This window comes from Monodon monoceros, unplaced genomic scaffold, assembly GCF_005190385.1.
Source record: "Monodon monoceros isolate NGI ecotype Baffin Bay Population unplaced genomic scaffold, NGI_Narwhal_1 Super_Scaffold_1, whole genome shotgun sequence".
Lineage (NCBI taxonomy): Eukaryota > Metazoa > Chordata > Mammalia > Artiodactyla > Monodontidae > Monodon > Monodon monoceros.
In genome coordinates this window covers 64,051,828-64,074,296 of record NW_021703765.1, presented here as the reverse complement: position 1 = coordinate 64,074,296, position 22,469 = coordinate 64,051,828, and the positions used below count along the sequence as shown (strand labels likewise).

At 53.3% G+C, this 22,469-nt stretch overlaps 1 protein-coding gene across 4 annotated transcripts in view; it reads left to right on the top strand.

The window, feature by feature from the left end:
• TCN2 (transcobalamin 2) overlaps positions 1-17,787 on the top strand; it is a 33,552-nt gene extending 15,765 nt beyond the window's left edge. Inside the window, exons 1-12 of one of the 4 annotated variants that reach the window (XM_029228011.1) lie at positions 8-333; positions 2,152-2,274; positions 3,875-4,070; positions 4,376-4,583; positions 7,593-7,785; positions 8,523-8,680; positions 9,677-9,838; positions 11,057-11,229; positions 11,354-11,540; positions 12,385-12,556; positions 14,931-15,046; positions 17,181-17,786. In XM_029228011.1, coding sequence (XP_029083844.1) covers positions 4,520-4,583; positions 7,593-7,785; positions 8,523-8,680; positions 9,677-9,838; positions 11,057-11,229; positions 11,354-11,540; positions 12,385-12,556; positions 14,931-15,046; positions 17,181-17,242 — 1,287 coding nt within the window. In that variant the 5' untranslated portion in view covers positions 8-333; positions 2,152-2,274; positions 3,875-4,070; positions 4,376-4,519 and the 3' untranslated portion in view covers positions 17,243-17,786. Of the gene's footprint in view, positions 1-5; positions 334-2,151; positions 2,275-3,874; positions 4,071-4,372; positions 4,584-7,592; positions 7,786-8,522; positions 8,681-9,676; positions 9,839-11,056; positions 11,230-11,353; positions 11,541-12,384; positions 12,557-14,930; positions 15,047-17,180 lie in introns of those variants that run through there. The other 3 variants (XM_029227994.1, XM_029228020.1, XM_029228002.1) reach the window with 3 other exon arrangements.
• The last annotated feature ends 4,682 nt before the right edge of the window (positions 17,788-22,469 follow it).

Below are 22,469 nucleotides of genomic sequence, written 5' to 3'. Positions count from 1 at the left end.
GAATCGAACCCTCGCCTCCTGCAATGGAAGCACGGAGTCCTAACCACTGGACCGCCAGGGAAGTCCCTAGCTCTGCCATTTCTGATCACCAGGACCTGGAGGCATTGCCTCTTCCACTGTTTCCCTGCCGATCCTCTTTCCTCGGCTACCTCCAGCCTTTACACATGCTGTTCCCTCTGCCTGGAATACTCTCCTTGGCTGGATAAGTGGCCAAAGGAAAGGAAGATGAGCCCTATATTTACTTTGAAGCTGGACCCAGACCTCTGCAAGAGTCGCCTGTAAATTCAGAACAGTTCCAAGGATCTGTCTGAGCAGCTCTCCTGGGACCTGCAAGTAGGAATCCAGTGTGTCCCCTCCTGAGGTCCTGTCAAGACCGCTAGCCTTTGAAGAGGGAGAGGGAATGCAGGGGAAAGAGGGGAAGACTGTCGGACAGGATTACTCCAATCCTGCCACAGCATCATTTGATATTTCCCAGCCTTATGTTGGGGAGAAAGAATTTTCCTCTACCCTTCAAAGGTTCTTTTGGCTGGTCTGATGATCAAATTGACATGAGACAGAGTAACAGAAAATCAAATTTAATTTTGTAAGTACGAGAACCCCACATACATGAGAGGTTCAAAGATAGAAAGGTCAAATGAGGTATTTATGGCATCCTGAGCTAAGGAATGGGATAGGGACCTGGGGCTTCAACAGGAAGGAGGGCAATTTCCAGGAACAAGAAGCAAAAGAGCAAACATTTGGTAATTAGATATTTGCCCTGCCACACAGATGGGTCACTCAGATAAGATTCATCTCTGGTAATAATTCTCATTTTGGGAGAGACTTCCAATGTAAGTGCTTCCAGGTAGTTAAGGGAGGGACAGATGTTTCTCTTGAGCCCACAGGGTCTTGATTTCCTTTAGCTCAAAAGAATCCATATGCCATGGCATGTTTGGGGGAGGCTGGAGCTGAACCTCTTCAGTTGCATGGCTTAAGATGGTCCAACAGTCTTGTGTTACATGCAAGGCTGTTTTCTCTTACTTAGCTGGAATCCAGATCCTTAGAATTTGGAAACTTGCTAAGTGGACACTGACTGTTCCCTGTAACATTCTTTCCTGGATTTTGACGGATAGTTATTGATGAGAGCTGAAAGTGTTATGAGCTCGAACCACACACTAGGCACCGGTGGTAAGCATTTTATAAGCGTTCTCATTTGATCCTCATGAGAAACCTGTGAGCACAGTGCCACACGCCCATTTTACAAGAAACAGGCTTAGAAAGGGTGTCTCTTGCCAAAGGTCACAGAGGCAAAACTAGAGTCCAGGTCTGTGGGATGACCCCTTTTTTGGTGTTGCTGTTGAGATTTAATGATTTTTTTTTTTTTCCTTATCAAGGACATTCTTAAGTGAAACCAGCTTTTCCCCACCCTGGAGTGCACGGGGGTAAAGAATACAGTGACTACTAGTACAGTTTGGTGTCACTGCCTTGATTCCTGCTAAGACACTAGCAGTTTTAGATGCCACTGCTTTACACCATGAGTGCAAATACCCAAAAAGCAAACAAGACAGATAATGTCTTAGTATTTTCTAAAGTAATTTTGAACTCACAGACCCCCTAAAAGGGTCTTGGAGGCCTCCAGGGATCCACAGACCACACTTTGAGAACAATCTTCTGGGTTATGGGACTATCAGTGATTTTCTGGTTTTTCTTTCCCTCTTCTTCCTCTACCTCCTTCTTCTCCCTTAACACATTTTCTGATTTTTCATGCAATCCACATATCTTACTTATATAATTTTTAAAATTTAAGATTAATTATGAACATCTTTCTACATTAAATGGACTCTAAGATTTTAATATATTTACATTTTTAATTAAGAAAATGGATATTCCATATGTAACGATACAGCCATGTATTTATTATATTCTTCTCATGCCACCGCCACACATACAATTTTTTTTTTTCACTTCACCTTTTTTTTTTTAAAAAAATTGAAGTATGCTTGATGTACAATGTTATATAAGTTTCAGGTGTACAACATAGGGGTTCAAAAATTTTCAAGGTTATACTCCATTTATAGTTCTTATAAAATATTGGCTATATTCCCTGTATTGTACAATATATCCTTGTTCATGCATAAAATTTAATTTTTTTCCTGTTGGATTCTTTCTTAGGCTGTATCCTAGTCCAGTCGTCCTGAGACCACCTAGAACAAACCTTTAGTCTGACAGTCAGCTCAGTTGATCCACTGCAATGAGGGGGAGGAACTGAGGGCATCTGACTACACAGAGGGCAAGGTGATTACAGGATTTGGGTGAAGAGTGGGGTTAGGTTAGGTGAAATGTAAACCAAGCAGTGCTTTTTTTTTTTTTTTTTTGGCCGTGCCACGTAGCATGTGGGATCTTAGTTCCCTGACCAGGGATTGAAACTGTGCCCCCTGCAGTGGAAATGTGGAGTCTTAACCACTGGACTGCCAGGGAAGTCCCAACCAAGCAGTATTTTGATAGACTCAACACAGCACAGGGCTGTGTGAGAAGTGTCAGCTTCAGGTTTGGACAGCAAAGTATCCTGTGTAAGTGGAAACTACAAAGTTGAGACAGGCATGGAACGTTGAGTCCAGGAATTCCATACTGGGGCAACTTCTCTGTGTCAAAGTGACTTGGCGCCTCTGGGGTTGTTTCTTTCTTACTAACATAATTTCAGACAGCAAATTCCTGATAGTTTGTGATTGTAGGGGAAAAAAGAAATCCCGGTAAAAAAGTACAAGTAATAGTCACTCACACAGCATGGTTATCGGGACACTTTACAGTTGTTGTAACGTGACCTTGGGAGAAATAATGTTTCCTTTTTACATTGCAGCTGGCTTTGTCCGTGCCTGTCTGGACAGGCAAACTTTTACCTGCTCATTCCAAGCTAATCTTTACTTTCTCAGCTATAGACCCCCAAACAGAAGTCCTGAACCAAATGATTTAGTCGTTTTTCTTTTTCACTTCCCCTGACTGCATTACCTGAAACAGTCCAGTTCCACCCCCAATCTGTCACTCTGTTTCTGATAGCTATGGAAATGCACCTCGTCCCCACTGGTCACTGTGGTACATCCGAGTCCTCAGGGATCAGAGGTGACTCTTCCAAGGAAGCTGCTTCTCACCAGAGGCTGCTGTCCTGGAGATGGCAGGAAACAGAATCATTGCCACTGGCCACAGGCAGAGGGTTGGGGAGCGGGGCAGTCCCATCCCAAACCAAGGCAGCTCCATTGCCCACAAATTTCCAAGGCCCCCGTGGAAGTCTGAACCCAAGAATCTGCAGAAGTTGGGCCTCTAGCTGGCATCCCTCCTCCCCTGGAACTTCACCCTGATGGGCCATGCCCAGCCTCCTTGCACTAGACGATCTAATTTTATATTTATAAGGTACTTCCATAAACAGATGCAGTCTCTATTTATTTATGTCTGTATTTACTGGCTTGTGATAAGTCAGGCACAAAACTGGATTATCTTGAAAGACTGAACTGTGGCAATTTGCCATAAAATTATTTCAATAAAAATTTTATTTAGAAGTGATTAGAGATGTTTTAAGGTCATAACATCTTCACAAGTTGAGCTGGAAGGGAGCTTAATTAGAATGATCTTCTCCAACCCTTTCAGCTCACACAGGAGAAACTCTTTCAAACTAAGAGAGGTTAAGTCACCTGGCCAAGGTAACACAGCACCTCCAGAGCTAACTCTTGGACATAGATTCTCCTGTGGGCCTAGGCAGGTGGGGAATCCTCTGTTCTCTCTCCTCCTTGAAGAGAGTTTTTTTAGGTTACTTTCCTAGTCCTGACAAGTGGCCCTGCTAACCATGGCTTTGTGTCTCAGATGATTAAGTCTTGTTCGTTAAATGGCTTTGTTTTGTCTCCAGGAGGTTCCCAGCTTTCTGGTCGGCTGAGAAAACTGGCCTGTCTGGTCCGGTTCGGCTGCACTCCACACACCCCCACCCCCGGCAGAGAACAGCTGACTCCAGCCGCTGCTCATGTGACCGTCGCAGCTCCCTGTCCTGCTCCCTGTCCCAGGCCAGGGTGGACACTTTCAGGGGCTCCTTCTGGGAGGGGTACCAGGTAGGCACCCCAGCCCTGCCCGTCCACCGCTGGAACAGCCAAGGGGATACAGGACAGGAGTGGTCTGACAGACTTGGGCAGATCAGAAGTCAGACCTCCTGCGCTGGTCCAGGGCTCTTTGGGCAGCAGGGACAGAATGTGGTTGGCTTCGCAATGTCGCACACCACCGCTGCTTGCCCTCCCCCTCCCCCTGTCCCCGACCTCCAGGAAGGCCTGCTCTGCCCTGCCCTTCCTTCCTCTGTTCTTTGGCCTTCCTTTCCCCTCAGCTACAGACCTTTTCCCCTTTCTCTCTGGTGACGTAGCAGCGTGCCGCCGGGCGTGGAGGGATTAATCAGTGACAGGAAGCTGCCTCTTCCGGAGCAGTGACTGCTGTGGTCAGGAGAGCCTCTGCCAGGCCAGCCCTAGGAATCTGTCCTGCTCCCCGCCTGCTGCTTACCCCTGCTCCTGGCATGGGGTGCCTTGGGGCCCTCCTCTTCCTGCTTGGGGGCCTGGGAGCTCTCGCCCGGATCTGCGGTGAGTACCTGGATCTACTCCGTGCCTCTTGCCTGCTGGGTCCTTAGGAGAGAGGACCATCTTGTCCAAGCCCCTCATTATATAGCTGGAGAAACGGGCTCAGATGTGTGTGTGTGGCAGGGATGACTTAGCTGCCCCTCTGGGCTCCCATAGCAGTTTGGACTTAGCTGGACCTCAGTGTTGTAGCACATTGTATTGAGATGAATTGTATGTCTGACTCGCCGCCAGACAAGATCACTTCCATTAATTCAGTCATTTGTTCATTTATTCATTCAATACACATTGATTGAGCCTTCTCTGTGCCAGGCACCATGTTAGGCTTTGGGGAAAGAACAAAGAGCAAGACAGGTCTCCCCCCCTCCCTCCTAGAGCTTCCATTCTAGTGAAGGGGATGGTGGTCAAGAGGCAAGTCAGTGCTGTGTTGGGGGCTGTGATGAGTGCCAAAGGAAGCCCAAGGCCTGGAGGGGGTGGGGGAATGCCAATTCAGGGAGAAGGGGTGGGAAGGATTTCCAAGGACCAGGGAGTGATGCAGGAACTAAGACCCGAAAGAGGAAAAGGAGCTGGCAAGGAAAGGAGTGAGGGGCGGGCACCCCGGCAGAGGGAAAGCTAGCGTGTGGAGACCCTGGCGGGTCACGGTGGTGGCAAGGCATTTGCTTTACATTCCATACAGGGGCCTGCCTGCTCCGGTGCCCCTGGGAGTATCTCGGGAACTCTTGGGACCTGTCTGGGAGTTGGAGCGCATAGGCTCAGGGCTGCTCGTGCCCCGGAGCCCCACGGGAAGCAGAGGCAGGAAGGGAAGGTGGGCCGCCCGCCTCTCTTCATTCCTGGTCGTCCTCTGCCCACAGCGTTTCGCTCTGCCTACACCAGCAGGGTCTCCTGTGACCCTTGCAGAAACCGAGAGGCAGGTTCAGTCGTGTGCAGGTGGCTCATGAAGCAGTCAAGTGTTGAAGGGGCCAGATGACCTGCCCAAGGCGCCCCAGCTTTCCAGGGCTTTGCTGGACTCAGTTCTCAGAACTCCAGGTCACGGTCTTCCCTGGGCACCAGGAGCCTCCCGCCCGGCGTGTTCCACAAGTGCCACCAGACCCCTCAGCCCTTGGCTCTTGGTTCCTGTCCAGGCAGTCCCCAGGGGAGACCTGGCACCCTCAGCGGGTATGAACCTTTCAACAGTTAGTCCATAGGCCTGACCCCAAAAGAGCCCTGGACTGGGTTCGGGGGTGCAGCCCACTGCTGCTGGGCCATTTAGTCACTCCCAGTCTCATTCACTCACTTGTAAAATGGGCTAAGAATGCTCCCCTGCCTTCCTCCTTGGTGTGATGCAAGGATCCCACCACCTGCTTTACCAGGTTCAAGCCCTGTGTGGCTGTGAAACTGACACAGATCTGCACTAGTGCCCATGCAGGGTGGGCTTCCGTGCTTCCTCTTGTCAAAGCCAGTCCTCAGCTGGCAGAGCTGGGTGGCCCTGTGAGCTGGAGGCCCTGAGGGGAGGGAGCTCGCCCAGGCCCACTTTTATTACCCCGGGTGAATCTTAGCAGCTCCTTCCTGCTAAGGAAGCTGAACTGTGTTTACCCACCTCTCTTTACAGCACCAGCTCCTCTTCCTATCCTGCTAATCCCAGGGCTGACTCACCCACTGGAGGTCAGAGCCCAAGGTGGGGGCAGGGTTCCCTCTCCAGTTTGAAGAAAAGGGAGAGGAAAAGAGAACTGTGGAGGGAGAGATAAGGAGACAGACAGGCTGAGAGATGGAGAGAATGAGATAGATCCAGAGAGAGAGAGAGAGAGAGAGAGAGAGATTCCTACAGAAATGGGGGCAGGCACACAGAAAAGCACTGAGAAAGAGAAAGGAAAAGAGAAACAGCCCCCTCCCCAGTTCCTTTGCTCCGTCCCCTGGGGGGGGGGGCGACCTGCCCAGCAGCTGGAGCCCCACAGCAACTGGGAGGCAGTAAATGGGGAAAAGTCTAAAGTGACTCCAAGGCCACCTACTCAGCTCAGGTTCCCTCCCTGCGGGAGGAAAGCGCCAGTCAGCTGGAGCTGGGAAACACCCCTAAGGGCTTCTGCTTCCCTCGTGGGTAAATCCCGAAGCACACAGATAAATGGTCGCAAAGGATGATGGCTTTCTAACAATTCACCTCACAATCTCAGGTCCTTTTCACCTAAACTGAGGGGGCAGGAAAAGCGTTATTCTGAGATCTGCCCAGAGGAAGTTCACCAGGCAGCCCCAGTTAGCCAGTGGGCAGGCTGCAGTGTTTTGGTTTTTTTTTAATTGGAATATAGTTGATTTACAGTGCTGTGTTAGTTCCAGGTATACAGCAAAGTGAATCAGTTATACATATATATCCACGTTTTTTGAAGATTCTTTCCCCATATAGGTCATTACAGAGTGTTGAGTAGAGTTCCCTGTGCTATACAGTAGGTCCTTATTACTTATCTATTCTATATATAGTAGTGTGTATATGTCAATCCCAGTCTCCTAATTTATCCGCCCCCCTTCACCCCTGGTAACCATAGGTTTGTTTTCTACATCTGTGACTCTATTTCTGTTTTAAAACTGGTTCTGTAACCTGTTCCCAGTGTGAGTTGAAGTTTTTGTAAATGGGTGGAACACTCCCACAACTTTGGACTTCTGTTTCCTCTTTTGTGCAATGCAATGATGACAGTACCTACGTCACAGGGCTGGCCTGAGGACTGAGGGAGGTGGGGTGCAGTGCCTGCGGCACCCCATGCCGCTCGGCATCCAGTCTCTCTGTCACTCCTGATGGGCAGAGTGGCTACCTGGCACCCGCTTCCTCTGCCCTGGGCCCACCAGCTCTCCCTGGCCCACTCCGGCCACTCTTTCAGGATACTGGCTTTTCCCGTTACCGCTGCCTCTCGTTACAGTCGGACTCCCGCATACGAGTAGGGTGTGTGCCAGGTGACAGTAAGGTGGGGATGTTTATTCCCTGGAGAAGACCCTGGTAAGGTGTCACTGGTGGCATGGCCCTGCGACCTCACTTGGCCTGTTCTCTTTCCTAAGAAATAACAGAGGTGGACAGCACGCTGGTGGAGAGGCTGGGCCAGCACCTCTTGCCCTGGATGGACCGGCTCTCCCCGGAGCAGCTGAACCCCAGTATCTACGTGGGCCTGCGCCTCTCCAGCCTGCAGGCTGGGGCCAAGGAGGCCCACTACCTGCACAGCCTCAAGCTCAGCTACCAGCAGAGCCTCCTGAGGTCTGGCCATGCTCTCTCTCTCTTTTCCCCATGGTGTGCTCCACATCCTAAGAGACAGGAGATCTGTGTTCCAGTTTGGGCCTGTCACTGCTTTGTTGGGAGACCTTAGGGCAAGTTTCATCTCCTCTGGCCCTTTCTCCATCTGTGGAATGGGGTTGGTCCGACTAGACGGGAGATGCCAATCCGGGGCCCTTGGGCGGCTACTGTACCCTCCGGTACCTGAGGCAGACATTACTAATCCATGGCCACACTCTTTCATACTGAGCCCAACAGCAGTATTGGACTATCCGTGCTCCCTTTCCAGGGGGCATTAAGAGGAAGCCTGTTCTGAGGTCCAGCACAGGAGTCTGAATGAGAGGTGAAGGGTCAGGACAACCATGGAGCATCTCCTGCTTGGACTCCCTCTTGAGAAGTGGATGCAGGGCAGGGAGAGGAAAGAAAGGGGAGAGTGTATGGGTGAAGTGTGACCAAAATGGTGGGGCAAACAGGTCATTTGGATGCAAGAGCCCTCAGAGTTTATCCTTGAGTTTAATTTCTCATCTTTATGAAATAAGCGTGACATACACAACTTACATAACTGACTACATCTGCTTTTGGCAGGTCTTGGAAACGTTCCAACTGCTAGGATTTTTTCCGCTTCGTAGTGGTGGTGGTGGGGCACCCCAAGCCAGGCTTACCAGGGTGGCAGTTTCTCACTGAAGTGTTGTTAACTGGCGTTGTCCTATGTCTGCCTCCAGCAATGACAACAGTGACTCCGAGGCCAAGCCCTCCATGGGCCAGCTGGCCCTCTACCTGCTCGCTCTCCGGGCCAACTGCGAGTTTGTTGGAGGCCGCAAGGGGGACAGGCTGGTCTCACAGCTGAAGCGATTCCTGGAGGACGAGAAGGGGGCCATTGGTGAGGAGGCGAGGTCTGCCGGGGCGGGGGAGGGCACATCAGACAACATTGTCTGGTGAAACGTCTACATCAGAACTTTGGGTTTTCTCCCCAGGCCTCTTTCCTGCCCTCCATTCTGCCTGTCTCCATATCTGCTAGAGGCTTGGGCCTGTCCCGGTAGCCATTCTTGATCAAGCCTTTCCTGCATTCCACATACACTCTGTTGGCAAGCCCTGCTGCTCACCCACCAAGACTGGCCTGATTACCCCCCTCTGGGACAGCTGCACAGCCTCCCTACTACTCACTCCTTACCTCTCTCCACTAACTTTCCTGCCTCCTACCTCAATCTGGCACACACAGAGCGAGCCTTTAAATATAAATCTGATCTTGTTAGTGCTGCTTAAATCCTCCAGGGCCTGCTGCCTGCTGTGTTCACGGCCCTCAGGCCCAGCCCTGCCCACCCACCCTCTGGCTCACCCACTCGCCCGCCCCTCCGTGGGCTCCGGCCACCCTGGCCTTCTCTCAGCTCACAAACCAGCGTCTTGACATATGTTCCCTCTATCTGGAAGGTTTCCTTCCCCTTCTAGCTCACTCCTACTCCACCTTTACCTCTCCCCCGCCCTTTCTCCCCAGCATCCCTGACTCAGAGAATCCTTCCCTGACTCCCCAGCTACTCAAAGACCTCTGTTATTTGGCCACGTGGACCTCGGTCCACAGTTCAGTTATAATCACGATCTTGTGAGCGTGGGTTGTGTTATTTCCGGAGGCCCTGGCTGCACTGTGCCTGGCCTGCCATCACTGTTCATACCTCCAAGCACAGCGCCTGACACTTAGTGGGATTTCAGCAAGTATGAGTCAAGGGAATGAAGGAAAGATGGATCCCACGACCCAAAGGACGGTGTCGGGAAGTACAGGCAATGGGTCCAGTGCTGGCTGTGCTGGTTGCTGGGAGGGGACAGAGAGGTCACCCCTCAAGCCCAGCATGACAGCCCCACCCCGTGGTTTTCTCCCTCCCAGGGCATAATCACCAGGGCCACCCTCACACCAGCTACTACCAGTACAGCCTGGGCATCCTGGCCCTGTGTGTCCACCAGAAGCGGGTCCATGACAGCGTGTTGGGCAAGCTCCTGTATGCTGTGGAACACGAACAGCATCTCCAGCAGGGCCACTTCCCTGTGGGTGAGTGGGCCAGACCCTGAAGGCCAGGCTGGCACTCCTCCAGCCCCCGGCCCCAAATGAAGGCCTCCACCCCTGGTCCCATGCTCACCTTTCCTTGGGACCCCTCCTATCGAGTCCACTAGGAGCGCAATGGTGAGGGTTTGTTGTGGTGCAAGGGCTGCAAGCCAGCGCTGGGGCTGGACTGGCTTCCTGACCCCATCCTCCATCACATACTTACTGTAGGTCACCCTGGACAGATCAGCTGGCCTTTCTGGCTCAGCTTCTCTGGTAAAATAACACCCCAGCAGCATCTCAGTAAAAGATGCTTTACATGTAAAGGGCATAGCATGGTGCCCAGCATGGAGAAAGTTCTGGATACACAGCTATGATGTTCTCATCAAATGAGCTGAGAGGCCTGAGGCCTGGATACTGGATCTGCTTCCACACTGTGTGACCTTGGGTTTCCAGTGCCCTTTCTTGTCATCATGATTGCAAGGTCTCTTCTAGGCCTGGCTGTGTTCTGTGAGTGTGTGTGCCTCGCATAGGGCAGGGTAGGATGGAGTAGGTTGGAGGTGGGGAGGGTAGGTACCCAGAGAGAAGAAGGCAGCAGGGCCCCTGCCAGCAGAGAGCTTGTTCTGCCTCAGAGGCTTATAGAAAACCCACTGTGGACCCATTAAATCATCCCAGGGTGGGGAGCTTAAAACCCCCCAGGGCCCAAGCAGCTCCCTGGACCTAATAAACCAGACCACCTGGGGGTAGACCCAGGCACCTGCTCCTTTAATAATCTCCTGGTGAGGAATTCACTGGCGGTCCAGTGGTTGGGACTCTGTGCTTTCACTGCCGAGGGCCCAGGTTTGAGCCCTGGTTGGAGAACTAAGATCCCACAAGCTGTGTAGCACGGCCAGAAAAAAAAGAAAAATCAAACAAACTCCCCTGGTGATTCTAAAGTGCAGGCAGGTTTGGGAACAAGTGTGTAGGCTAAAGTCCTCTTGGCCCTCCCTCCTCCAGTCTCTCTCCCCAACCTCTAACCCCCAGGCAGCAGACAGGGATACGGTGACCACCCATCCCTGTTTGCCATCCTGGAAACTGGGAAGACTAGGCTGTTGGTCCCCCTAGCTGGTGGAAACTTTCTGAAATGCTGCTCTGACCATATTGTCCCCCTACCTCCAACCCTCCTGTGGCTGCCCATTGCCCCAAGGTCCTGCCCGGGCTGACCCCACTTGGCTCTGTCCCTTGCAGACACACTGGCCATGGCGGGCTTGGCCTTCTCCTGTCTGAAGCTATCCAACCTCAACCCCAATCAGAGAAACCGGATCACTGTGGCCCTCGGGAGAGTGCAAGAGAAGATCCTAAAGGCCCAGACCCCAGAGGGCCACTTTGGGAATGTCTACAGCACCCCTCTGGCACTGCAGGTGGGAAGGAGAGTCTGGGCTGGGCTCCACCCTGGTGGCTGGTGGGAGGTGGACTGGTGGGATGCTGGAAGACCTGGCTCTCCCCGCTGGCTGACCCACCTCCTCTTCGCCATTCCATCACCAGTTGCTGATGGCCTCCCTTAGGCCCACGGTGGAGCTGGGCACAGCATGCCTCAAGGCCAAGGCTGCTCTGTTGGCCAGCCTACAGCACAAGGCCTTCCAGAACCCTCTCATGATTTCTCAGATGCTGCCCATCCTGAACCAGAAGAGCTATGTGGATCTCATCTCTCCAGACTGTGAGGCACCAAGAGGTAGCCGGGCCTTTCATAGAAGCCCTGCTCTTTTCAATCTGCAATGAGGTCTGCCTGTCCCAGGGAGGGAACTTGCTCCATCTTGATTTGCTGAGTCAACAGGGGTTTGCAGGTGTGCATGGGACACATGGGCAGCTAAAATGCAGTCACAGATGCTAGAAGCTCACAGTGTGGGGAGGGAGATATCAAATGGTGAGCTCTGGGCGGGCCATGAATCTCCAGCCCCTTGTGTGATACCCAGTACAGAAGTGTTCGAATGAATGAATGGCGAGAGACACATTTTTGTTAGCTCTGATACATCATAATGAGTCCCAGTTAGCTGCTTGAATCAGGGCTTCATCTGGGGGAGGGACTGGGGTGGGTGGGTGAGATTTGCCAGTGGAGAAGAGGGGAGGAAAGGCAGAGCAGAGAGGGGGCAGCAAGGGCAAAGGCTCAGAGGTGTACAAGACTGGAGTTGGGCGGAAGGGTCTCACTAAAGAGTGGGGTTTGAGAGAATGAGCTGGAGTGGCAGGCAGGAGGGTGAAAAGGAGGGGAGGCCCTCAGAGATAACATGTATGTTCTAGAAAGAACCCTGGGTGGGGGGTGCTTGTGGCAGAGAGGTGGGAGGGGGGTACTAGAGGCAGAAAAACCAGTGAGGGGCCTGACCTTGGGTGGCGAGGGTGGTGGGAGCTGAGGGACAGGGGAGGCTGGGAAGGCAGCCAGGTGGTGGTGGTGTTGACCGGAATGGGACCGAGGGGAAGGAGGAGGTCTCGATGGGCCACAGTGTCTTCCAGGGAAGAAAGGAGGACTAAGGCCTGGCCCCCTGCCCTCAGATCAGCTGCCCCTTCCCCTCTCCCTGGCACAGTCCTGTTGGAACCAGCTACGGAGACCCCTTCACAGACCCAAGTCCCAGGGTTCATCCATGTCACGCTGAAGGTCTCCAGCATCTCTCCTTCGTACAGACACTCCGTCTCTGTCCCTGTCAGCTCCTCTTTGGAAGATGTCCTGAAGAAGGCCCAGGAGCACAGCAGATTCAGGTGAGACTGCCCCCCCACCCCCCGCATCTCCCAGCTCTCACCCGACTCGACCCCACATCCCCAAAATGGGACATGGATGGGGCAAGGGATGGAGAGAGGGTTCCCTTGGGAGAGGCCCGGGCTCTCTTCCACCTTCTCCGCTGCCGACTCACCCACGCTGTGGTGGAAACAGGCATCATGATTAGGAGAGCAGGCTCCCGAGGCAAACCCTCCGCATCTGGAATCCCAGCTCCGCCGCTGTCCAGCTAGGGACCAGGCCAGTTATTTTCCTGCAGCTCATGAGGATGGCAGTTGTGCTTCCCGCATCCACCAGAGACCATGCAGGAGTCCAGGAATTAGTGCGCAGAGAGGACATGGTACATGCTTTTTGTGTGCAGGGTCCCGCACTTAGAAATGCTCGATACATGTTAGCTTTCGGAAGAATAAGAATTTTTATTATCAAACGATCTTGGTCTAATCCCTGTGATTATTTAATTACCTGGGCAACAAGCCCTCTGCAGAATGTGGAGGTGGGACAACAGCCTTAAACTTGCTTCTCCTGAGATTTGACAGATCTGAGGACAAGCATTTCCAGAGCACTGCTCTGTGCCAGCTGTGTCTGTGCCTAAATAAGATGGGAGGGATCCCCAATGGGGATCTGGCCCAGAGAATGAGTACCTTCCACCAGACCCCACTAGACCCCAGACTTCTCTTCTAGAAAAATGTGCCTCAGTTTGAGAGGGTCCCAATTTCCATCCCCAACTGGAGCCCCCAAAGGACAGCATCCTGCTGCCAGGGAGGACCCACAGCTGGCACCTTGGGGTCATCTGGGGCAGGGAATTTCAGGCCAGAGATATGCAAAAACCCCTATAAAGGCTGAAAATTCTCCCAGACCCCAGGTTATTTCTATAATAATATGACTTAGATGTGTACTAATGTTTACTATTTAAAGTCCTTTCTCTTTTTGGCTCTTAGACGGCTCTAAATCCTAAACAGCTTTGCAAATTAAGTACAAAGAAAACTGTGAAACCAATAACATTCAAATAGGGACTGTCTGCCGAGGAGCAGGTGTACACACCAGTGCCAGTGAGCCCGACATGCTCAGCACTTTCTTGGGTTTGAGCTGCTGTCAGGCGGAGTTTGCACAGGCAGCTGCAGCTTGTACACTCTTCCCTGGCCCCGAACATGCCACTTATTACCAAGCCGACCTCAGTCCTCTGGGGGCCACAAACCCTTGGGCACCCTTGGGAGGCCTTAGTCCGGCAGGCCCTGGGATTACCTAGAACCTGCTGGTATTCGTGTTTGGATATTGTCATCAAAATGGAAAAAAATTTGAACTTAACATTTTTATTCAGAACTCCAGGACCTCTGAGAAAACGTCAGGGATACCAATCTGAGAAATGATTCTCTTGGTGGTGGAGGGGGTGTGGAGGCGCATTTGAGGCATGTAAGTGCACAGCAGAGAAAGCTGGATTCTAGAAGGAGAGAGAGGAAAAGAGACAGAGAGAGACGGAGAGAAAGAGACAGAAAGAGGAGAGAGAGAAACGGAGAGAGGCCGTCCAGAGCGGTTCTCCAGGCAGCCATGTGGCCCCGCACTTAAGGGAGGACTGGGGACGTGCTGCTCCCTAAAACCTTCCCTTTGACCAGGTCACCCTGAGGGTATTTCTGTTTCTTAAAACTATGAAAACCCTCCCTCTCTAAGAACAACACCATTGATAAGGAGACAGGAAGGACAGGGCCACAGTGTTTTAAGAGGATCCCTTTGGGGACTTCCCTGGCGGTCCAGTAGTTCAGACTCCAGGCTTCCACTGCAGGGGGTGCGGGTTTGATCCCTGGTCCGGGAACTAGGATCCGGGATCCCTTTGTGTTTGTGGCAGCGGCGTCAGGGAGGGGTGGCGTGAAGAAGGAGTCTCTTGGTTGCAAAAGCCAGGAATCTAATCCAAGCCTCTCTGGTAGTGGGGAGCATGGGGTGTGTACAGTCGGAGAGAAGACTGAGCAACCCAGCCATAAGGATGCGGGTGCCCCTGAGCCACAGAAACTTATGGAGCCAGAGACCCAGAGCCACCACTGGGCGTCTCTGCCTCTGTCTTGCCTGTTCCTGCTTCTTTCTCACGCTGGCCTCCCTGTCTGTCGTGGGCCGTTGTCAGCTTCTGATTCCCACCCCCTGCAATGTCAGCCCCCAGAGGGGATGCAGTCCCCCGAGTGGGCGGTGTCCTTCGGGCTGGAGAGGAGGTGTGGAGGAGACACCCATGGTGAGGTGGCCCAGGAAGGGTTTGGCTAGCGCTTCCCTGAGAGCGAGGGCAGGACTTGTCTTGTGTGGGTGGTTCTACTTCTGCCCTTGGGTCGAGGGGAGCAAAAGTCACCTTTCCTCCCTCTTTGCCTGTCGCTTTGGTAGGTATGGAACACAGGCCTCCTTGTCAGGCCCCTACCTGACCTCTGTGATGGGGAAGAAAGCTGGGGAACGTGAGTTCTGGCAACTCCTCCGAGCCCCCGACACCCCCCTGCTGCAAGGTGAGTCTGGTGGCCAGCCCCCTCCGGACGTGTCCCCCAGCCCAGCCCTGTCCCAGCACTGAGGCTTTGTCGACTCACGCCAGCTTTCCCCTGAACCTTCCTGGGCCTCAGCCTCAGATAACCACTGATGCTCAAGTTTGCATATAATATATTTAACTGTATTCTGAAGAACTTTTATATACGTTATTGTGGCAACTCTAGGAAAGCAGATAGGCAAAAAAGAAGAAAATTAAAATTGCTCGTAATCCACTACTCAGAAATAACTTCTTTTAACTTTTGGTGTATTTTCTTCCAGATAATTTTTTAAATATGTACGTTTGTTTTTTCATAGAAATGAAGCCATACTCTATAGCAGTGCTCTCTGATAGAAATAAAATGTGAGCCACATGTGTAATTCTAAATTCTGAAGTTGGTGAAACTAACATTAATAATACATCTTATTTAGTCCAATACATCCAAAATATAATTCCAAGATGTAATCAATGCAAAATTATTAATGACATATTTTGCATGCCTGTTTTTTGTACTTTTCAAGTACTCAGTAGCCACATGTGGCTGATGGCTGGCATATCGAATGGCACAGCTCTATATACTGTTTTGCAATTTATTTTTTTCAGCCGTAACATATTGTAGCCATCTTTCTATGTTGCTGTATGTAGGTCTTCCCCCTTCTTTGTAATAGCCACATAGGATATCTCATCCAGCAGGGTGCTTTGGGCTGCAAGTAACAGAAATGTAATACAAACTAGCTTCCACGACATCCATTGGCTCATCCATTGGCTCATGTGACCAGATTCCAGTGGGAGCAAGGACTTCAGCCTCAGCCCCACCTCCCTGTGACTCTCCTCCTCTCTTTGCTGGCTTCCTACCTCCAGAGAGGCTACTCTGTGTCTTCCTGGGGCTGCTCCCTTTTATGACTTGGGAAACTTGTCTCTGAATCCCCCTGCAAATGTCTCCTGGCATCCTGAAGGCGGACTTGGGACACAGGCGCATTCCTGGACCCATCCCTGTTGCTAGGAGATGGCCCAGGTTCTGCACCCATCATTGGCTAGAGAGAAGGGACCATGGCAAGACTGGCTTAGGCCAATTAGGGCCCAGCCCTGGCGTGGAGTGGGATGGGTGGACCACAGCTTATCAACTCCTGCTGGACCTTTAGGGTGTCTCCAGTTTTAACTCTTATGCCCCAAGCTGTCATAAGCATCCCTGAGCATCAGCCCAGTTACCAGACAGACTCTTAAGGGTCATCTGTCCCCACTCCTGCTACCTGAAACTTCTAGTGGGCATTTGCCATGGGCCGGGCATTGGGCCAAGTGCTTTACAGAAGGTGGGACTTGCTGAGGGAGCCCAGTAAAAAGCATTCTCTTTTCCTGCCTGGCTTCTGGACAAATGGAGAAATAAAACCAAAAGGTGACAGATGGAGAGACCAGATCTGGCCTCTATTACTGATAAAGGCTGGACAGAGGAGGTAGCTGAGGGGGAGAGCCCAATGGACTCAGCCATGAAGCAGACGTGGGTGGTCGTGTCCTCTACCTACCCCCTTCGACTCCCACTCCAGCAGGAAGCCCACTCCCATGGGGAAAAAGGAGGCCCGGTTGTTGATATCACTATTATCCTCATTTTAGAAATGGGAACACCAGCACTTAGGTTAAATAACCTGCCCAGAGTCACACCCCTAGTGAGTGCAGAGCTGGGGCTTGACCAAGGTGTCGTGCTGGAGCCTGGATTGTCCCTAGTGAGCAAAGGCTCACTTCACTCATGGTCCCCAGACCACACCGAGCAGGTCCCTCTTCCTGATGGCCCTTTGGGGGACTATGAAGACAGTGACCCTGCCGGTCAGGTGTTGTCAGGGTCTCTGGTTCTTTTGGCCCTATGTTGGTTATCCGGCGTGCTGTCCCATACCCTCCCACACCCTCTGGGGGTCCCCCACTGCAAAATGAGCCTGTGGGTCTCAGCGACCCTGAGGTCACAACTGAGTTCAGAGTCTCCAGACTGGCTCTGGACAGGCCCCCAGTCTCCCTCCACCAAGCCCTGAGCCCATCTTACAGACTGTGGCCTCAGGGCAAGGGTCCAGAGGGTGAGGTTGGTGGGGGGAACACTCCGCCCTGTTAACTCCCAGCCCACAATATTTCTGCAGGTATTGCTGACTACAGACCCAGGGATGGAGAAGCCATCGAGCTGAGGCTGGTTGGCTGGTAGACCCCAGGCTCACCACCCCAGCTGCCTCCCACACTTCCTGGGCTTCTGCCCTCCCTCCAGACATCCCTGTAACAGGCACACGCCTGACCCTGCTGCCTCTTCTTGTGCACTTGTCCCCGGATCGCCACAGCCACCACCCCTGCGGGGGTCCTAAACTACCACCCACCCTGGAGCAGGGAGCCTAGCACCTTCCGCAGCAGGTCTGTCTGCCCAGGTCTGGCCCCACCTGGCCCTGCAGGTGTCCCGTGAAGGCCACTCACAGGCTGGAGGGCGTGAGCATCTCAGACTCCTTGGCAGGAGGAGGCCACCGGCTGCTGGCGTTGTGAGTACCGCTTGCTCTGGGATGGGGGTCCCGCAAGGAGAGCTCTGTGGCCCTGACCCTAGCTTTCCACCCTTCACTCCATCGGGGCTGCCGCCCCAGAGCCGACTGCGGCATAGCAGCTGGCGAGGGCTCTGCAGGGCTGCTGTCAGCCCACTTCCAAAATGATTAAAGAATTGATTGTGCACATGCCCCAGGGTCCTGATGTCTCATGCTTGGGGCCAGTGCGGGGGCTGGGAGCAGAGAAGGAGGAGAGAGGCCCGTGGGGAGCAGAGGAGGGGTGTGAGCCTTCTCCTGGGTACGGGTGGGGGGTGCACAGGAACGGTGCTGGCAGTGGTGACGCTGATTACTGTTCAGGGAGCGTGTACTTGCTGGACGCTCTCTTGCACAACTCTGAGGTTGTTGATGTTTCTGTTTTCCTCTCTGCTTTACAGAGGGAGAGTGTCTGGTGGGGGGGGCGTGGCTTAGGAGACGACAGACCTGGCCTGGGGAGGCCTCCTGGTTCCTCCACTCAAACACTGAAAATCAGGGGCTTTCATGATTGTGTCGACTTAAAAAAAAAAACAAAAAAAAGCATAACATGAGAGTAGCGAGTTAAGTTTTCTTTGGGGCAAAATGAGGACTATAGCCCAGGAGACAGCATTTCAGATAGCTCTGAGAAACTGCTCTGAAGAGGTAGGGGAAGGGTCAGCACTATATATGATCTTAGCGAAGGGGGTACATGTGGTCAAACACACATTTTGGCAGAGACCTGCTGCTCGTCTCATGAAGGTTACTGCTAGTCACCAGGAGCAGATGGCTCCATTAATGATTTTAGTCCTTTTCTAGATAAGAGAAGATGCAAGAATTGGGCTCATAAAATCTTCTCCTGAAAATATCTGCCTGTTCTGCCTGTTTTTCCCAGAGCACAGAGTGCCTCATTCCTGGTCTCCACCCTGAACTCCTTTCAGGGTGTGTTGAAGGTCAGCGGCTACAGGAGCTAGTGACCTAATCCTCGTAGAGGCAGATGGCGGTTGACAAGTTTTAGTTGGCAAGTGTTAGGATTACATGGCAGAGTCCAAATGCAGCTGGAGGCCCAGGACCCTAGAGCTTTTCCCCAAGGCACAGTCAGGCGCCACCCCAGGCCTCAGCGGCCAGTGGGGTGGAGACCCTGCCTCTCTGTGGGAGGGCCTGGGCTCTGGGCTGCCCTCTGGGAAGTAGGGTTCAGGCCAGGCAGGCACCCCACAAGCCCCACCCCACCGAGGTTAGGAAAGGGGTCTGCTCTTGGAGGGGCCCTCTGGCAGCATGTCAGGTTTCAGAGTGACTCTCACAGGGCCGTCCACACCATGGATTAAACATGTGCTTCTTCCTCCGATATTTAGGGTCTGGGCAAGTAGGGGAAGTAAGCGATTTAAAAAGTGCTTTACAGAGCTTCCCTGGTGGCGTAGTGGTTGAGAGTCTGCCTGCCGATGCAGGGGACACGGGTTCGCGCCCCAGTCCGGGAAGATCCCACATGCCGCGGGGTGGCTGGGCCCGTGAGCCATGGCCGCTGAGCCTGCGTGTCCGGAGCCTGTGCTCTGCAACGGGAGAGGCCACAACAGTGAGAGGCCCGCATAACGCAAAAAAAAAAAAAAGTGCTTTACAGACATCCAAGTATCTAAAAGCCAAATGAAAAAGCCGCCTCTGTTTTTTGTTTTTGTTTTTTTTTTTTGCGGTACGCGGGCCTCTCACTGCTGTGGCCTCTCCCGTTGCGGAGCACAGGCTCTGGACATGCAGGCTCAGCGGCCATGGCTCACGGGCCCAGCCACTCCGCGGCATGTGGGATCTTCCAGGACCGGGGCGCAAACCCGTGTCCCCTGCATCGGCAGGCGGACTCTCAACCACTGCGCCACCAGGGAAGCCCGCCGCCTCCGTTTTGAAGGTGAAATGTCTGCTCAGATTCCCAGAGTGCTTGTTCGCCTGTCCTTTCTTAATCTCGGCCAAGGGCACTTTAGAGAGGATTCAGGACCTGCCCTGGGACCCTCTCCTCACAGAAGGGTGGAGGCTCAGAGAGACCTGCAGCTTCCCTCAGGTCACACAGCCTGTGGGTGTCAGAGCCAAGGTCCCTACCCATTGACCCCAGCCCTTTCCCCTGCACCGCCTTGCTGCCTCCCCACCTCCCGAGGAAGCCAGGGCTCTCCCATATAGGGGAGGCCAGCTGTGGCAGGTCCCAGGCCAGGCTAGGGGGAGGGTGGACTTAACTGAAGGGAGCACCCCTGCACTGGGCTTTCAGCGTCCATGGTCTGGATGTGAGCCTCCCTCTGAAGGAACTGTCTTAGTCGGGGTGTGTTTGGCTCTGAGCAACAGGGAGCTACTGAATCCTGCTCAAATCAAAGGATATTTGCTGATGGACTTCCCTGGCGGTACAGTGGTTAGGACTCCATGCTTCCACTGCAGGGGGCATGGGTTTGATCCCTGGTCAGGGAACTAAGATCCCACATGCTGCTCGGGGTGGCAAAAAAAATAAAAATAAAAAAGGATATTTGCTGAAAAGACTCAGCGCACCAATTTAAGGGCAGCCAAGGGCAGTAGGGAAATGGAAGTTGGGGCTCAGGGCTCCATCCCTCCACTACCCTCAGGCTCTCTCCTCTCCGTGTCCTCCCCCTCCGTCAGCTTCCTCTGAACGTGGCCCCAGCAGTGACTCTGCTGACTTCCAGTTTAATTCCCCAGGCCCTCTTATCTTCTTAGCCTGTGTCCCAAAGCCTGGAGAGGGGTCTGACTGGCACAGCCCGCTTCTGGGCCCTGGGTCATGTGTCTAGTCTGGCTCCATCAGCAGGGACCCCGAGAAGGGGCATGGGTGGGAGGACAGTCATGTCCACAGTAAGAGTTTGACAAGCAGTGGCCGCTCTGGAATGGGGGCCCAGGTTTGCGTCTGGCCTGCATTTAGAGCTGTGTGACTCCAGACAAGCCCCGTCCCCTCGCGCAGCCTGTTCCTAACTCACAACTGTGGGGTGGCGCCTTGGTTTACATTCATGCCTGTGAGCTCATCGTAGATCACAGGTGGGGAGACTGAGGCCCCGCAGTGAAGTGACTAGTCTAGAGACATGCAGCGACAAGAGAAGAGACCCATCCCAAGCCTCTGCAGCTCAGTTGCTGGAAATGGGTTCTTCTTCCCTCCTGGTGCCTCTCAGGGTCCCACCCCGAATCACCTGCTTCCCGCAGCAGCGGTGGGGGGTGGCAGGTGAAGGGCAGCACTCAGACCGGAGGGATATGAGAGCCTGTGGGCAGGGGCAGGCTGCTCGGAGCTGCTCTGAGCATTTAGGTGGACCCCAACGGGTGTGAAGGAGCCCCTGCTGCCCTGCCCTCTGTGAAGCTGGGTGCCCACCCCCACCATTCTCCCACAAGGGAACATCCTATGGAGAGTCTTGCTGCCTGCAGGTCAAGGCAGGTTAAAAACTGGGGCTCGGGAGCCAGGTAAATGTGGTCTGAATCCCCCACCACCACTCAAGCTGCACGATCCCTGCTTTGGGCTCTGCCCTCAGCCTCCCCCTCGCCCCGCCTCGCCCACAAGGGTGTACAGCTCTCTCCCTCCCACCAAGGCCAACACAGGCCTCATCTTGGTTAATCCTCATTCCTCATAGCTCACCCCTCACCAGGCCGGGCAGGTGGGAGTGCTTTTTGGCAGTCTTGGAGGAGGTGTAGACACTGCCTACCACTCCGCAGTAGCTCAGCTCTTAGAAGATTGGGGGGTGTTTACTATTTTTTAATTCATTGCTGTTTTTTTAATTAAAGGAAGCTTAACTGGAAAACTGACAAAATCTCAAAAAGAATCTAACCCTTAGGGGCCCTGATTCCTCCTCTTCAGGAAATGTGGTGCTAGGGGGCTTCCCCCTTGGCTGGCTCAGTTTCCCTCCCACAACCACTCCTGGAAAAACGCCATCTAAATACCTGCATATTTTGGTCTTTCACCTGGAAATCTCCTGCCCTACAGTTTGGACTATTCAGCAGTGATTTGCAGGCTTGTGCGGGTGTCAGAATCACCAGAGGCAAATGAAAAAAATTCACATCCCTGGGCTCACCAGAGGGTATCTGAATTCAGCAGGTCTGAAACAGTAGTGAGGCTGGGGAATTTTAATCCCAGTCCAAGGATTGTGATGGGGATTAGGGGACACTTGCAGCCATTCTGTGTTCTGACCACCAGAGGGCGCCGTGGACCGAGATGAGCGGTCTCCTTTTGCGGTCTTGTTCCTCCAGACGGGTTGCTGGTTCCTCCATCAAGGACTTGCTGGTCAGACGACAGGCTAGGGGTGAACCGTGTCCCAGTGGGAAGGAGCTTCCACAGAGAAGGAAGCTGGACGTCAGGAAAGAGGCTCACAGTGGGCAGTGATTCTTGCACACTTGGACTCCTGAGCTCAGAGAGGCCAGGGCCCAGCCTGGAATCCCTATCAGCCTGTCCTGCTCTGGGGTGTGCTGTTTACCCAACACCGACGCAGGGGCAAAGGCTTGGTGGCAGCTGCTCTGGCTCCCAGCCCACCTAGGGCTCTTTGTCCTGTCAGGGATGGGGGCAGAGGGTGGACCCCAGGAATTTCAGCTGTGAGTCAGCTCTGAGTGCCCAGGGGATGGGACAGGGGCTGCTGGCCAGGGATAGATGCTGGCCGGCGGGACCCTGCTTCCGCAGCTGTGGGTGGCCTTGGTGATTCAGCTTCCCTCTGCCTGCCTAGAGGGGGCCCGCCCTGGGCTGGGAGAGGGAGGAGGTGTTCGGGTTAGGGAGGGGCGAGGGAGGGGTATTAAGGGGCCCCGTGGTCCAACTCTTCCGGATGCAGAGGCCCCACGGGATAACTGTGGCCAGAGATTGGGTAGCTCCGAGACTGGTCCTAGGATGAGGTCTCCTGGGGGGAGCGTGTCCTTGAAAATGAAATCTCCTGAGAGGCTAGGGCTTTTTATTAGGCT